The 17,345-nt window shown below is 38.5% G+C and overlaps 1 protein-coding gene and 1 pseudogene across 2 annotated transcripts in view; one reads left to right on the forward strand and one right to left on the reverse strand.

Moving 5' to 3' along the window:
• Positions 1 to 2,967: 2,967 nt before the first annotated feature.
• Positions 2,968 to 3,932, forward strand: LOC135264306 (olfactory receptor 52P1-like; annotated as a pseudogene).
• Positions 3,933 to 8,826: 4,894 nt separating this feature from the next.
• The window catches only part of LOC135263947 (beta-arrestin-1), a 37,270-nt gene continuing 28,751 nt past the window's right edge, over positions 8,827 to 17,345 (reverse strand). Inside the window, exons 13-16 of one of the 2 annotated variants that reach the window (XM_064352460.1) lie at positions 16,479 to 16,502; positions 14,981 to 15,051; positions 14,496 to 14,547; positions 8,827 to 13,775 (exon numbers count right to left, since the gene is read on the reverse strand). In XM_064352460.1, coding sequence (XP_064208530.1) covers positions 13,664 to 13,775; positions 14,496 to 14,547; positions 14,981 to 15,051; positions 16,479 to 16,502 — 259 coding nt within the window. In that variant the 3' untranslated portion in view covers positions 8,827 to 13,663. The remainder of the gene's footprint in view (positions 13,776 to 14,495; positions 14,548 to 14,980; positions 15,052 to 16,478; positions 16,503 to 17,345) is intronic. The other variant, XM_064352461.1, reaches the window with a different exon arrangement.

The following is a 17,345-nucleotide window of genomic DNA, read 5'->3' on the forward strand; positions in this document are numbered from 1 at the left end:
ATATTATATAGTATGCCCACATGAGTTATTCAGTTTTCTGGGCGACATATTCCTGTGGAAAAGATACTATACATCTCACATCCATGAACTTATCAAAGTACATACATACCTGTTTCCACTGGGTGGCAGCAAACACCAAAAAGAAGGTTTTTGAAAAATTCAAATCTTGATATTGTTATTAGTAACCAAAATAGTACTACTGTAGGTAAATTGGGCATATGAGATAAAACTAAATTTAAATAAATAAATAAATAAATAAATAAATAAAAACTTTCGCAAGAAAGAAAAATATATGTAGGGAAATATGTATAAGAAGACTTAAGTTTATTCATTATTGCATGAATTGGACATAATAATAATAATAATAATAATATTGAAAGCATACATGCTTCATCACTCAAATCACGATGGCGACAACTTCATTGGATTATGAGAAGATAAAGAATAAATTAAAATGAAAGTATTGGATTAAACTTTTAAATTATAATGTTACATTGCTTCACTCTGTGCCATTGTATTAATCAAAAACATGATTATATTGATTGGATTACTCAAAATTATGTTTTACATTCATCTATACCCTATACCATCTATCTTCACCCACTTATTCCTGGTCAGGGTCACGGGAGGGGCTGGAGCATATCCCAGCATGCATTGGCCGAGAGGCGGGATTACAGTCTACAGTCCATCACAGGCCACAAACACCATTCACTCACACACTCAGAGCTAGGAGCTGTTCAGGCTCCAATTAGCCTAACCTGCGTGTCATTGGGCTGTGGGAGGTACCTGGAAGAAACCCACGGTGAGAACATGCAAAGTCTGCACAGAAAGCCCCCAAATGCAGGGATTTGAACTCAGCACTTTCTTGCTGCTACCCAGTGTGCGGTTTTTTTATTTTTATTTATTTATTTATTTTTTTATACAAATGCTTACAATTTAGTGAAGGTTTTTTGAAGTAGTACTGTGACCTAGACCAAAGAATTTGATTTACGAAATGAGCTGCCATAGCCAATACTTCACATGGCCAACCTCATTTTTGCATTTCTGAAAAATGCCAGATTTTTTATGTAATGTTTATGTATGTTGAACAATAAGATCAGATAATGGCTTAAAATGTCAACATCATATCATGAAATATGCTACTTTAAATATTCTATAAAAAAGAGAAATATTTTCAGGTATTTTTTTTTCTTAGTTGTGGTCCACCTTCTCAATACTCCCTGCAGACTCTTTGCTTCTCTGTTTTCATAAGAACAGAATATACAAAAAGTGTTAAATATAGGAATTAATGCAAGAATGGACACAAGAGGTTAATAAAGGAGGTTTATTATTTAAATATGCTAATATATCATTTTAGGGACATTTAACAGCAGTTTGGGTGCTGCAGGTATTTAACCTTTGTTTCCATTTAAAGTCCATTTATATTATATTATATTATATTATATTATATTATATTATATTATATTATATTATATTATATTATATTATATTATATTATATTATATTATATTATATTATAAGGGCTTCTAATAATTTTTATTTGATCATGGGAAACAATTTCCATTTTGTTATGGTGATACAGATTCAATTCTTAGTTTCACTTTTGTTTGAAAACATTCAGTGTGCTCACATGTGCAGTAATAATCTGATCATAGCCAATAGTCAGGGTACTGATGTGCACACAGTATAAACCTGGCTATTAATGGTGCTCTTTGGCTCTGTGATAAAGCTGCCGATTGCTTGGCATACCAAATAGCTTCAAAAAGAGGTTCCAAAGAACTTCAAGGTTGAAGGTATTAGTCTAGAAAAAAATAATAATACAAAGGAAACCCAGACACCACTAAATAAATAAATAAATAAAAGTTCACAGAGTCACATCAAAAAGCCAAAAACCCATCAAACATTCTTTTGAAATGGAAGGCCGCATCATATCCGCCACACCTCATTTTAATGTTAGCATTTTAGGCATTCCTACCCAGAGAAACTTTTTATAAATGATCCATTTATATGGCTAGATTTTTACAGCAATTCGGCTCAAGTACGTCGCTCAAGTGCTCCACCTGGGAAATGATCCTCCATGTTAGAGTTACCAGTCTAGTTTTAGTCTCACTGTCATTTCCCTCTTTTCCTTTTTCTAGACAGCCACAAATTGTTGTGAATGTGGATGTGACTGTATGGCTCATTACTGACCACATTACACGCAATTTGCCAGTAGAGCACTGCTGAGGCAAATATTTGTGTGTCAATATTTTACATCTATAATCACAAATTAAATGGGCAATCAAACATTCACAGCATGGAGATAAGTAATTTGTTGACGTGTCATTCATACAGGACGTGATTAAAATTACAGCCTTGGACCATCTAAATAATGAGTCAACAAAGGGTTGCTAAAAAAAAAAAATATTAGCCTTCTTGTGCCAACTAGGAGAGCAGGCCACAACAGAACAAAGATCGCAGAGGGACCTGGAAAGGGAATTTGAAAGTGGCTCTTGTAAGACCAGCGATAATTTTTTAACAGAGAACAGCAAGACATCCCATTGAAACAGTGAGTCAGGCTGAGGCTTCAGTTCTCTTATCGTTGCTTTACCAGTTAGATTAAGCTGTTGACCAAGAACGTCTTGCTTTCCTGAACCCTGTTCATCACATTTTGTTGTTAGTCAATTCAAAAAGAACAAAACATTGATGATCTAATATTTGCTCCATGCGCACAGCACAAAATAAGGTGCGTGCACATTTAATAACAAATTGGCAATATTTGACAAGTAGAACTTCATATTTTGGCTGTACAAAGGAAACTATTGACTTTCTACCTTTTGTTATCATTTTGTTCTATTTGTATCCTATAATCACAATGATATTTTGAAGTCAATGGCCTAATTCTAAACTTTAAAAAAGAGTTGAGATAATGACTTAACGCTGTGGACCATTGTTTTCTCAGGCTTTTCTCTCACACCTGGAGTCAGAATGGAATCCGGACCAAGCAGGAACTTCTCTCACGCCGAATTCTACCTGACGGGGTCCTTGTCCCTTGGAGAGAGATGGCAGTTCCTTTTCATCCCCTTTCAGTTTAGCACTTCTGTTCACGCTGGTCACCAACTGGACGCTCGTTTATGTGATTGTAAGTCAGAAGAGTTTACACTCTCCCATGTATATACTGATCAGTGCCATCGACTGTATTGACATGATGGTCCCGTTGGGGCTCGTTCCCAGAATGCTCTTTGCCTTCCTGTCTGACATCGATGCGATTTCCAGAGCGGGCTGCCTGCTGCAGATGTACTTAGTTCACTACGCGGCCTCTTTCCAGTCCGCCATTTTGCTTGCCATTGGCCGTCGATCGATACTTCGCCATTGGTGTGCCCCTGCGTTACAACGATATTGTGAGCTTGACCAATTCTGTGGCCGCCGCTGCGTTCATCGGGGCGGGGACGCTGAAATTTTGCCCCTCGAACGTGCTGCACCACTGCTTCTGCGAGCATCAGATGGTGGAGAACTTGGCCTGCGAGGACAGAAGCCAAAACTACTTAGCGGACCTGGTAGCCTTCTGCGTCTCGACCGTTGACCGCACCGCCATCGCCTGCTCGTATATCTACATTTTCGCGGTCATATTCCAGTCAGCGGCGGGCGAATCCCGCCAAAAAAAAGCCATCCAGACGTGCGACACGCACATCATTGTCATATGCATCGCTTGCACGTCTGCGATGATTGCGTTCGTAGGGTACAGGGTACAGCACAGTATTCCGTCTGACATCAGAGTGCTGATAAGCTGCATGTGCCTCCTCGTCCCTGGGGGCTCCAACCCCGTCGTATGTGGCCTCAGGACCAAAGAGATAAGGATGCATTTTGTTAGAATCTTTAAATGTGGCCAAGAGGACTCACAGTTATATTTTATTTTGAAGTGTTACTGCTGGATATTTGTAAGAAATCTTTGAGTACTGTTACGTGAGTAATCTCTCTTTTGTCAGATTCTCCCCTCCTAAAAACTAGACAGGCAAGCTTGTAGTTTGTTTATTTCTCATTTTATTTTTTCATGTGGAGCGAGGCAGTCGCTTTCAGTTTTCTGGGAATCAAGTCTTAAATTTCTGTGAAGCAGCACCTGGAACATGATTGCGATTAAGTAGAAGCTGACCTTCACAAGCAAGTCATTTTTTTCATATGACTTGCACAACATTTTTCTAAGATGCTACTTTGAAAATAACTGGTTTCAAAAGAACCCACCACTTTCAATCCATTCATCAGTGTCCAAGGCTAGGATACTTCATCACGATTTGACAGTGGAATCTTTCTGTGTATGTGGCACCCTTTAAACAGTGTAATTGAATCTGAAAAAATTAAAGTGTCTCCAATAGATAATACAAAAATATATTGCTTATAAGGCGTTGCCATAGCTAAAAGCATTCCAGTCTATTATTATTATTATTATTATTATTATCCCCATAGTTTTAGGTAATTGAAAAATCTTTTGAAATAATGCAGACTCGTGGATGTTTAATTAAAAACAGTTATGCCATCAAATCTATCAAAAACGTTATCGTCCTCTCCAGAAAATAAAATTTTATTATTGTCTTGGATTCATTGCTGTGTAAAGCTTTAGTTCACAACCTGCTGTTCTTTAAGTCGAATAATCCTGCTGATCCTGACTTGTACGTTTGAACTCAATTGCCTTTCACAGTGACTGAATCAGACGCTGTACGTAAATCACGCAAGGGGACTGAATGGTATCCACGTACATGTACGAGAAAGAGCATACTGAAGTATCGGGTGACATTTGTGGCAAATAAAGCAGCCTACTCTGAATTATTTCCTGTGACTCCAGCTTTGTTGGGATTTTGTGAATGTGCACTGCATTTAAAGGCAACAGTCTGTATGTTTAAAGCTGGAAAATAATTATTGCATCTGCAGTGGTATTTTCTATGTTTTATTTTGTTATGTGTTTAAATAATGAATAATTCCAGTGATGTTCTGTCTGTATTATGTATGCCAGTAAAGAATGATGTAAGAAATTTCCTTCTATCCATCAATACATCCATTAAAGTAATACACACACACACACACACACACACACAATATACAGTATATGACTTACTCTTACTCAGGAACAGCACTCATGATCCTTCTAGTTACTTATTAAAATTTAAATAACCTTCACTAACACTGGCTGATTCCTTATGGCCTCTTCAAATGTGACAAAAAATACCCCCACAAAATAATGAAATAATATGGTGGAAGCTAACCACCAATGAATGGGTTCAATGTCAGGCCATGATTTCACTATTATTCTAACTGATGTTAAATGCCATTCAGTGGAGGAAAAACAGAATGTGCATTCTCCTGTTGCTATGTGGCTAATCATTGAGCTGACATTTATTGCTGCTGAAGTTGCAGTGATTGATATTCCAGCAATTTTAATTATGTTTATTTAGGCTGGTCGAGCTCTTTTTAAAAAAAAGGTTAAATAATACAATTCTACTTTTTCTTCTCAGTGGTTGTGATGGTGTTTGTTGGTATTGGTATTGACAATGGTTGTGACTTTTGGGTCTTTTTGCATTGTCAGTATATTTTTTATCTCTATTTTTATTAAGTTTGTTTGCGTCTCCCACTTACTCGTCATTTGTTATTTTATTATTTTAATAATGGTAATAATAATAATCATCATCATAATCATAATCTTCATAATTGATTAAATTGATAATTTTAATAATAATTAAATAATTGATTGCACTGACAATTAGAAGGACAGTATCAGTCATGAGAAGCAGGGACGTGTGTTTACAATGAGTCTAACATGGAGTTTGATGTTGAATGGGCTTCTATTGGATGGGGGTGTTTTGCTCACTCGGATATCAAATATCTACAGATATCTAAATATTGAAGCAGGCAACCTAAAAACGGTCTGGGGTGCACGCAAAAGCCCGGGTAGGTGTGAAAATGACCCCAGAGGTGTTAAAAAGTGAAATTCCCCTTTAATGAAACCAGCAGGCTGAGTTCATGGGTGGAAGAAACACAGGGCAAGACTTCTCACCCCCTGGGGTTCCATCTCTGGGTGAGGAGAGGCAGTTTTGTGCGATGTGGCACAGTGTGGTGGTCTCCCTCTGGGCTTTCTGAAGGAGTGAGAGACGGTGGGGGGGGGGGGGGGGGGAGGGGGGGGCAGGTGGGGAGGGAGCGTGTGGCTTCAGACCTTGGCTGTTGTTCTCTCCGCTCGCACGGCACCCAACGGCAGAACTGGGTCACAGATTGGACTCCCGGAACGAGCGGCAGCCGCGCCTGTTCTGCCGCGTCTGTGCCGTCCCACGCTCTGTCAAGAGCTGAGATGGTCCCCGCTGACCTGCCACAGGCCGGTGTGTGTGTGTGTCTGTGTCTGTGTGTGTTTGTGGGCATGTTTTACTATCTTTGTGAGAACCAAATGTCCCCACAAGGATAGAAAGATGAGGAAAACTGCACAAGGTTAGGGCTTAGGGTTAGGGTTAGGGTTACAATTAGGTTAAAGTTAGGGTTAAGGTTAGGCATGTAGTGGTTGGGGTTAGGGTTAGGGTTAGAGGTTACGGAATGAATGTAAGTCAATGGGAAGTCCTCACAAGTATAGCAATACAAACATGCGCGTGTGTGTGTGTGTGCCCGTTTTCAGGGTTTTCAAATGATATATCACAACCCCTTGCAGCAAAAAGTATGTCAAGAAAGCTAGCGTTGATTTGAGGAGGGGCGTGCCACACACTGACACAAACTGTAGCGTGTAGGAACCAGGTGTACCGTGGGGAGGAGCTCATGCAGTGGTTACCAGGGAAACGTTGGCCAATTAACCTGAGGAACGCTGGCCCCAGCCTTTATGGTCCATCTTAAATGTGTCCTTCCTCTGTGGAATCCTGGTTGGTCATAAGTGTCCGATGCAGCCTAAGCCAAGGGTTCAATGTCTAGGCCAGCGGTCTCCAACCCTGGTCCTGGAGAGCTACAGGGTCTGCTGGTTTTCATAGTGACCCTGCACGTCATGAATCAATTAGAGCAGTTGATTGCACAGTTAGCTCAACTCACCTGGTGTCTTGGGTCTCAGTTGGGTGCTGATTTTAAGGTGAAAACAAAAACCAGCAGACCCTGTAGCTCTCCAGGACCAAGGTTGGAGACCACTGGGCTAGGCTATAGGGTCCGTCTGTTTTTGAGAAATTGATTGACGGTTCTCTTGGCTGTGATAACTGTGTGCAGACATCTTGACGTGATCTTTGCTGCAAGGCCTAATCAGCCGATCATGAGCTAGAACTCATTTCTGTCACTTTGCCTCAATTTAGACTGCATGCTTTTCTCAGTATTTTCTTTAGCCGGGCTCATACAGTGCACAGAAGAAGTGTAGTAAATGCATTAATTTACTGAGAAGAAATCTAATCTAGGGAGCCTTAACCTAAATGTATTATTTAAAAATGAGTAATTCTAACGGATGTATTTTTACTGAATGAATTCACTCTAGACAATTTCCCCATGGGCACAACAGCAATGGTAAATCTGGTAATCATGCTGTAGAGCTTCTGCCACTAGGGTACAGTATCTGCAGATGCACAGCACATGCTAAATTTGACGTATTATATTGAAGTGAGTGACTTATAGGCTTCAGGCTGTATGTACTGTATAAAACTCTGGCAAAGCAAGAAAATCTAAAATGGCTTCCTGTCTTCATTGGATCTGTGCATTCATCCTCCCCCCCCCTGTTGTAATACATCACAATAACAGTAACAAAGTGGAATGGCGGTGGATTAACCTGTACTGGAGGCTTTAATGAACCTCAGCGCTGAAGGGGGTGGGGGGGGGGGGGGGGGGGGCGGGTGAGACCAATGTCTGCTACCAATGTCAGTGTGGTCAAAAAACAACCGCACTGCCATTACCCTAATGGCTGTCTGGCGGACACAAAGAGGGCCACTTACCGCAGACAGGCAATTATTGTGAAGCTATCCACACCGGTGTTGGGTTTCTCCATGGAGATTGGTGTATTTTATACGGAAGTACAAAATGGCTGTCTTGTGTGGTGATACCTTTGTTTTGAGACTCTCGATGACTAATATTTAATGTTACAGAGTGGATTGTCCACAACAAGGGAGGACTATGATATTTTCTGACACATGTATTAATATTTTAGTCTTTTTTGTGCCCAATAAAGTCGATGAGAGTCAAATTCATTGCAACAGAAAAAAACTAGTCATTGACGAAGTCACAAGGTAAACAATATAGATTCATTATTATTTAAAGCACATAGCCCAAGCAGACACCTGGATAAAATGGAGTATCAATCCTTGTTTTTCAATTATCTCAGTGTTGCTTGTTCTTTAATCAGTCTGTGAGGGTTAAAGAACAATGCAATTCTTTTGTTTTCAGACTTAATTAATATTAAACAGACGGTAACAAGGTCATTAAGCGGCACTGGTCGCATCTAATGATAGATCACGTTCTGTAGCATGGAAACAAATTAGCCAAGATGGCTGACTTTTGGCCCACAAGACAAAAAGAACAGAGACTTCTGGTTTTGACACAGTTAATTAGGGCACAATGCCACAGCAAGTGTGGCCAGGTATAATTGGTCACCAAAGGGTAAGTCCAGGGTAGCAATTAAAAAAATCAAAAACAGCAAGTCACATGCTATAAACAAGTTTTACTGTACCTTGGCTACTCCATGTAAACATGAATGTATCCTGCTAAGTACATGACCATGGAGCCTTATTTAAATTTTGTAATTTAAGTTAATTTAAATTATTTTAATGTGACATTTCACAGCCACTTGAATTACAAAAATAATAACCCTGCATGAAATAATGAATTAATAAAAATAAATCAAATAAGATGTACAACCCATTATATAAACTATAACATTTTTATTAAGACTTGACAGAATAGTTAAACATCAACAGGTACAACCCAGGAATAAAGGGACCAAATAGAGTAAGATTTTGAACATCATACAGAGGTTGATTTACAAAAATACATGTCCAGGATTAGAAAGGGTAGAAACAACATCTCATTTAAATTAAACTAACCTTTGTCCTTTTCGGGTGTAACATGTGCAAATAAACTACTAGCAACGTCATGAAACATTTTAATATTAACATTTATATGGGAAGGCTGTGGGTGCGACAAATTGTAAGCATGTGTGAGCTTGTGGTTTATATGTTTTGCCTTGAATAAATAAAAAAATGACAGTTGGGGATGAGGATTTTTGAAATGAAGTCATGGCAACAAGCATTCAGTATGCAAATAATGCCAGCTGGGTATGTTTGAGTGGGCAAATTTTAAGCAGCACGATTAAACTATTTATGTGACAGGTGAAAATATATTTTCATATGAATTTCGTACAGAATAAAACAATTATACATTTTGACCTTTCTCTAAGTTCTCCAACATGGAAAGACCTTGTGAGAACGTAAATAAGCATGTGAGATTTATTCATTAAAATGGGAAGGCTGCTTGGTGGCAGTTGATGTGCATTCTTTCCTACTGAAACAATTCTTAAGCTAGAAATAAATAAATGTTGCATATATACTTGCAAGAGAAAAATAATGTATTAGTTTTGATGATTGAAAGCACATAAATTCAAAAGAATATTTAAAAAAATAACAAATTATTAATGCATTATAATCTTCTGTCTTCACCAGCTCATAAAAGTTGATGTATTTATGTATTGTGTTAGGCCTCTTAATGGCTTACCATAAGTATTTAACACCACGTTTTGATTGCACATAATGCCATTTAGATCAGGTGGAAATTCCAGAACACTGCAAATGAGTGTTCTGTCAGAATAACTTTGCATGGAAGCTTGCCTTCATGATTCAGAACTGCATTAACAAATACGCATTCTGAGCACCAACAAAAACAAAACAAAACAAACAAAACAAAACAAAAAAACCACTATATTTTACATGCATGCAGCAAATTATACTGTATTTAGCATATTTATAAAATGTTTTCGCCAGAATGTTTTTTCGAACATCACTCACAACTGACAGTGACACTTTTTTTTTTGCCCTGACCATCACACTCGCACCTTCCCATTAACTGGTCTGTTGAGCACAACAACGCGCATTTTGAAAGCTAGCACTCGATGTCTCTCGAGGTCGCCCGCGCGTAAGCTTGACTGCAACCGAGCCAGGAAAACCGACGGTTGCCATCAACTCCACCTGAAAGTGTTTGGTGACATCATCTCAATCTGTCGCGCTGACGAGCGTTGCCGAACATGTCGTCTCTGCGGGTCGCCCGGTTGACAAAACAAGCCTTGAAGGCGTGAGCTAATGTGACAGGGAGTGTCTGTTAGAACTGGAAAGCTGTCACACACTGATCTGCTGGACAGCGAAATGCTAATTGTGTAGCTGCCCTTGGTGTCACATGACGTGACCCGTCACCGATAGACGGGGGAATGGGCGTGACATATTAGAGCGGCAGGCCCGATGGCGTTTGACACCCGGGCGTGGTCCGGCCTCTATTAATACATCGCTTGTGCTTCTCTTTAATGAGCGGGGCATCTTTGCTCATTTCATGTTTTTCTTTCTTGACCTTCACCGGACTTGACGATGAAGTCATCAAGTATGCGCCCAGCACCATCTGATTAGCTGATCGGCGCGATATCACGATCAGTCAGAATGATACATTTATCAAAATAATGGCAAAAAAATATATAATTGATATTTAACATCTACTGTAACCACAGAAATCAACTTTTCAGCCATTTTTCTGATCATTGTCATTGGGCTGTAATGAATGTTATGAACGTTTCCACAAACATTTCACCAAACATTTTGGCAATCATAATTATTTTCCTTTTTAAAAATTGTTGTTTTGTTTTTTGGTATGATCAAAATCTTTGTGTGCTTGGGAACATGCATAAACATTTTTCCATTTACAATGATGTATTATTTTTGCAAAATTCATTTAGTTTTGAGATCAAAAATTGATTTAGATTTTTAGTTTTACTTAGCTTTAAGAGCAGGTTTGCAGGTTTTACTTTAGTTTTCATTCAAAACATTTCTATTTTTATTTTAGTTTACGCTAGTTTTAGATTGTTAGTTTACAATAATAACCATGTTGGTAATGTCATTAATTCCGTTTATTGATAAAAGTGATTGACAATGACGAATGGTGATGCATAAAGACTCACAAGCGCCCAGCCAAACTCAACACTTAGCAACGTTTGCTTTTGGATAACATGGCTAATCGTGCCTTGGGGAAACAACACATTTTTAGGCATTGCACAGATACGTATGCTTGTGGAGAGCAATGAATGGTTGCACACGACCCTGAAGTTGGAATGGTTTTTTGGGACTGTTAGGGTGTTTCCTTGATAAACATGAACAGGCAAGCACATCCAATTTGCGACCAAACAGCATTCTTCATCTGACGGTCTGTTTTTTTTTTTGAATCCCGTGTTGGTTTTTCACAGGAACTTTTCTCAAGAAAAAAAGTAAGAAGAATTTCAGAAGAGTTCTGTGAATGAGGCCCACTGTGAGCAAATGGAAGAATGCATTTCAAGGGACTACTGACTGACAAATCCACTGAAAAATTTTGGAAAGAAGTGTTTTGTAACAAGCGCTTTATACACTATTAATAACATGAGTCATGAATCATAATTACAGTTTTTTTTCTTGCAGCATTTCTACTAAATTTAGTTCTTTATATTTTCTAAAATATGCACAAATTCTTTAGAAATACTCAAAACCAATGATCAGGACTGCATTATTTTGAGACTATTGATAATGTCCTCCAGTGTTTAATCTTTCATATATGACTGAGTAACAGACAAACAACTAAATATAAAAGGTGCCATTGAAACATATAACACTATGAGATACAACCCAGCTATGAGAACACCCAATTACATGGCGAATCCTGTGATTTTATCACCAAGTTACATGATAAAGGTAAATTAGTCTTGTTAAAGGTTTGATCAACAGGCAAATTATATGCTGAAACAGATTTTTTTTTTTACTAAACAGCACACAAAATGTACTGTTCCGCATTCTGCCAATGGTCTCTCAACTGCAACCAATAAGCCTGAGTCGCAAACATAAAACACAGAATTATAAATGGCTCAGAATGCTTTAGTATCAACATACTTTAAATCAAAATCTTATTTAATGTTTAAATCATATTCTTCATATTTGTCAGATAAAGGAGAGTAATAGCAACAATAATGAAATGATAAATATTATTGTGAAGTCTTGTTTTCAGTGTTCTTTTTATTAATACAGTTTATCAGTATCTCTCGCTCTCTGTCGCTCTTTTCTATCCTCTCCACCAAGGAGATCAATAAATTAACAATTAAAACAATGAGGTATAAATCGAACAAACAGCTGGACACATCCCTTATGTAGATGGATCATACAGTGAATACATCTTAACACTGACCTGTAAATAAATACCTAGTAATAATAATAATTATAACAATAGTTTAACAAAAAAAAAAACAGCTGCTTTGTCCTGTCAGGTACTGTAGTTATACTCACGCCATAATAATTGTTTAGAAAGAAGTAAATTGGTTGTACACATCATAAAAATAATTTTGTCTTCAAAAGGTATACCTATTTCTATTAATATTGACTGGTAGGATCATGCGGAAAAAAACAAGGCCACTCTTTCATAGAAATGCAAACTCATCTGCACTGCACAGACTCAAGGTTCCATTTCCCCACCACTACTGGATACTTAGCTCTACGTGTACACACCTACATAGGCAAGCAATGCTTTACCTTAATTGAAACCACATTTTATTCCTATTTTGTGAAACGGAATGACAAGGTAAGAGTGCAAAATTCAAAGACTTGCGTGTGAGTGTGAAATAGCGTGTGTGTGTGTGTGTGTGTGTGTGTGTGTATGTATGGCTGCCATCTAGGTTTATTGAAGGCAAAACCTGTAGGACACTCTGATTTGTAAGAAAAAAATCCAGGAAATTTGTTCATTCAGACGTAAATGTCACAGGAAATTTGTGCAAAAATCTGAAAACGATATTGGCTGAAAGTATGATATAAAAGTGGTTAACATGGCCACGTGGATATAAAAGCTGGGTGTATTTTTTCAAAAATTATTTTTAAAAATCCCATTACTTTATTTTTAACTTTGGGAAGGCAAAATATAAACATATCTGAGTAAAATGGCAACTGAAGCCTTTATCTAAAATACGCATATGCCCTCAGCATTCCCTCATATAGATAACATTCATAGAGTATACAAAAACGATCATGAAATTTGAATTTGGCAGTATTTTGTTAACTAGTCCAGTTCCTTTGATCTGAAACATGTACAGCAAACATCACCAAAGGCATGCTACGACTGGAAATTTAATCTGCCACGTATTTGTTTTTAAGTCTCAGTCCATCGCCCTTCATCTTCTTCATCTTCACCCAGTCACCCACCTCCACTCTAAAAGATGGCTTCTCTACCACTGAAACTAGAATGAACATTTCTTTCTTTTTCATTTTTAAAAATGTTTTGTGTGTGTGTGTGTGTGTGTGCGCATGTGTGTGTGTGTGTGTGTGTGTGTGTGTGTTGAGTGAACGACAAACGCAAACACGGACAGGACGACGTCACCACTGTGGTTTGTTAAAGGGTGTGTCCCAGACTCTTGTCTTCACTAACATGGGGTTGGTCGACGCCCCGTCGGCGTCACAGCGAATGAGGAGGAGGAGGAGAGCGGAGGCCGCGCCCTTTATCTGTCGTCCAGCTTGGGCGAGTTGGCGCCCTCGTCGTCCTCGTCCTTGTCGTCCTTCGCCCCCTTCAGCCTCTGACGCGCGAAGTCCTCGAAGATGATGTCATCGTCGCTGGCAGGGAAAAGAGAAAGAGTTAGCGTGTGCGAACGTCGGCTGCTGCACTGCGCCCGATTCGCAATCACTGCCGCGGGGCCGGGCACAGACCTATTGAGGGGCAGGTGCCCAAAGTGAGAAAAGGGCACACCGACCTAGACAAAATGTTTTTACGACACCCAGGTACGGTACAGATTATATTTCACCAAAATGAAGCACAGAATAAGCCTTAAAATTAATGACCGTGACAATAATTATACATTTCAAAAATTTTAATTAGAGGGGCATATCGAGGACTTGGGACAAAAGGGCCCCCAAGGTACTTGGGCTAAAAGACCCACCTCACAAACCCCCCCCCCCCGTTTTGTTCCTGCTTTGCTCCTAACACTATTAGTCATTCTGTATTATGTGTTATTATTTCAATGACAAAGCGCCCTGAGTACTCCAAAACACATCAGAAGACAGGAAGCAGAATTCAAGACAGAAAGCAAAACATTATGATATCGCTTTACCGGGGTGTAGCATGCACATGCATTATATCACAAGGCAGACGCACTTTAAAAAGGAGGAACAGGCGAGATGGAGCAGAAGCTTCGCATAAATTATTCACGCTTGCATGTATTTGCATGTGATGGGCATGCTAGGGGGCGGGTGGGGCTCGGGAAAAAGAACGTCAAACGGGAACGTGGCATCGCCGGCACACTCAGCGTGGGGCGGGGCTCCAAGCAGCGTGCTTACTTTGTATCGAACTCTATGAGATTCGTGTCGAGGGGCGCGTCGGTTTCTGGAGCTGAGACAGAAAGGAGACAATATTCCACAAAATGACATTTCACCATCATATTTACATATTTTGCAGAAAGGGAAATTCATGCGCAAAGTACTTTAAGACTTTAATGTTCTTAATGATTCATGCATACATACACACACAAACAGACACACACACACACACACATGCACACACACACACATACAAATGCTGGAATACAATGCTGGTAATTTTCTTCTGTAATTTTTTATGCCGTTTAAATATAACTTCTAAGAGCAGGCAGTAATATGACATGCTTAATCGGGAAAAGCTGTGCTAATCTTTTAATCTTTCATATCAAGTAATGTACACATTTAATTTCAGACATATGGATATATTTCTTTGGAAAAACATATTAAAATAAAATATGGGTTTTATAGTAACAAAAAAATTAATCTATAAATAAAATAGGATATACCGTCTCTGTAACAGGATTCCTCAATCGGTTTTGGATGCATTAATGTGAAAGGCAGCTCAACAGCAACATCACTAAAAATGAAAGAGAGGAACAGATCCATTCAATACAATTTTTGGTCAAGCTTCTTTCATAGTGCACAATCAAGAAAGACAAATATAATAAGCACTAGCCCCAACATGCATAAACAAAATAATTTCATCTTAATCCTAAACTAGCACAAAAAAGGACAGAAATTATTCCGCTTGGTTGAGTAGACTGTTACGGTATTAATGTGCATATTAGAATCTACCTCTAGGCTATGACACTGAGTTAGATGTAATCTCAGCAACATGCTTTTCCAACCCAAGAATTCCCCCTCCATATCATGCAAAATAAATATAAATTAAATAGGCAATCAAACTCTGTTTACGCAGTCGTGCTGTAAAAAAAACTCTAAAAACTAAACTTCAGAAGCATGCATTGTGAACAATATGCATTATAGTTTTTGGCAACCAGATTTCGTAGCCTTTTTTCACAGTTGGAATTCTCTAGAGCATTTGTCTTTTTTCCATTTATATGGAACTTATGTGGCTGCAGTTAACTGGAGATTATCATCATCATCTCAGTTAAAATAGTAATCGTTATATGGATGACTCAGATACTACAATGGGAATATTATTATTGAATGCTCAGCAAGAAGCTGCATGAGTTCATTGGTATTTTAAGGAATTGAACTATTTGATTGGCTATGGTCAGAATATGTTTGACTGGGGTGAACTTGTTCAGTCGCAAAAAATTTCCAAAATGTCACATGCCCTCTTTAAGAGACTGGCTGCTTTATATACAAGTAGTACTAGTTTGGAAACAAAAACTACTAATTACCAAGGTAACTAACACTAGCTAGTCATTTAGTTCATGTCAACAAGCTGCAGAATGCACAACGTTTCATTTATGTCAAATTCAGCTAGCTAATTTGGTACCCATTTTGAAAATGGGAGCTAGCTTGTTAACAATCTCCATGTTAAACTGTGTGCAATTTTAGTGATAGTTCAGACACACATAATACCTGCAAGCTCCTTTACCAGCTAGCAGCCAATCTCTTTCCCTCAAGAATACTTCCTTCATGAACCATTAACCAATCAAAACTGTTCAGGCTTCCTTGAAACACTAATCAGCACTTCATGAGGTGGCTGTACTGCCACCATGCTGCTGGAGGACTAAAATACAGCCCATAAAACACAAGCTGACAATGCTGGGCACAAATATATCCAGCACAACCTTTAGTCCCTATTAAGATTATTTTTGCATATTGCGTGCTGTAACATCCCCAGAACATGCATTTGAAGACTGGATTTTCTGTAATAAGCACAACCACTACTTGGATTTCATGTTTTCATGAAACCTGAGGTTACCTTTAAAACTGGTATTACAAACTATTTCACTGCTATCTGTCATATTCGTAGTCTGAGATTAGTGACATGCAACATGTGGTAACACAAAACAAAAATCTAAAGGTTACCTCGAAGCAAGGTCCCCCAAGAGTCTGAAATCATTGAAACATTTAATGTATTACTTAAAATATAAATATCTATATACTTTGCAAAGCCATTAACAAAGCCATTAGCTGGAATTAGAGTTTTCTATAAAAAAATGTTTAAGACCTTTAAACGAAGGTACACTTACTTATTTATTTGTTTACAAGTTAAGGACAATATATGATGTCCAGTGATAATAAGACTAGATTTTTAGATTTAGGTTTTAATTGGCCAATATATACCTAATACGTCCAAGACCAACACAATACATCAGTTTGAAATATGGCATATGTATGCAAAACAATATCCATGTCCTGTAAATTGTGACAAGAAAATTAGAATCGGAAGATCAGCCATTTTAAACTAGACTTGAAAAGAGTTATATATAAAAAGCCATTGATACTTTATTGATATCAACATGAATGTTCTTACTGTAAAATGTTTTGGTCAGTCCCAGAAGTCTGCATTTTCTCTTTAGTCTGGTGGACGTGTGTGTATTGCTGACATGATGGTTGATGGCTAGTGTTTACCAGTGCTTGTTTTGAAGGCTATGTGATTGGCAAAATTAAAAATGGGCATGGCTATGTGACTGGCATACTCAACTCAATGCCCCATTCTAGCAGCCCCCCACAGAAACAGCCAGCATCAAAGTGGGTTACCCATAGTGCCGTGTTATTTCAGTCTCTGACCTCCTGGGTTATTTCAGTCTCTGACCTATCAGGTTGACAGATTTGATGATGCAAGTTGGTGGTGGATGTGCAGAAAAGTCAACCTCACAAGGATGAGTCCGGAATCATGAAAGCCCTTCTTCACCTTCCGATATTAAGATATTTGCCCACCAACTGACTTTT

This window comes from Anguilla rostrata, chromosome 9 (assembly GCF_018555375.3).
Source record: "Anguilla rostrata isolate EN2019 chromosome 9, ASM1855537v3, whole genome shotgun sequence".
Lineage (NCBI taxonomy): Eukaryota > Metazoa > Chordata > Actinopteri > Anguilliformes > Anguillidae > Anguilla > Anguilla rostrata.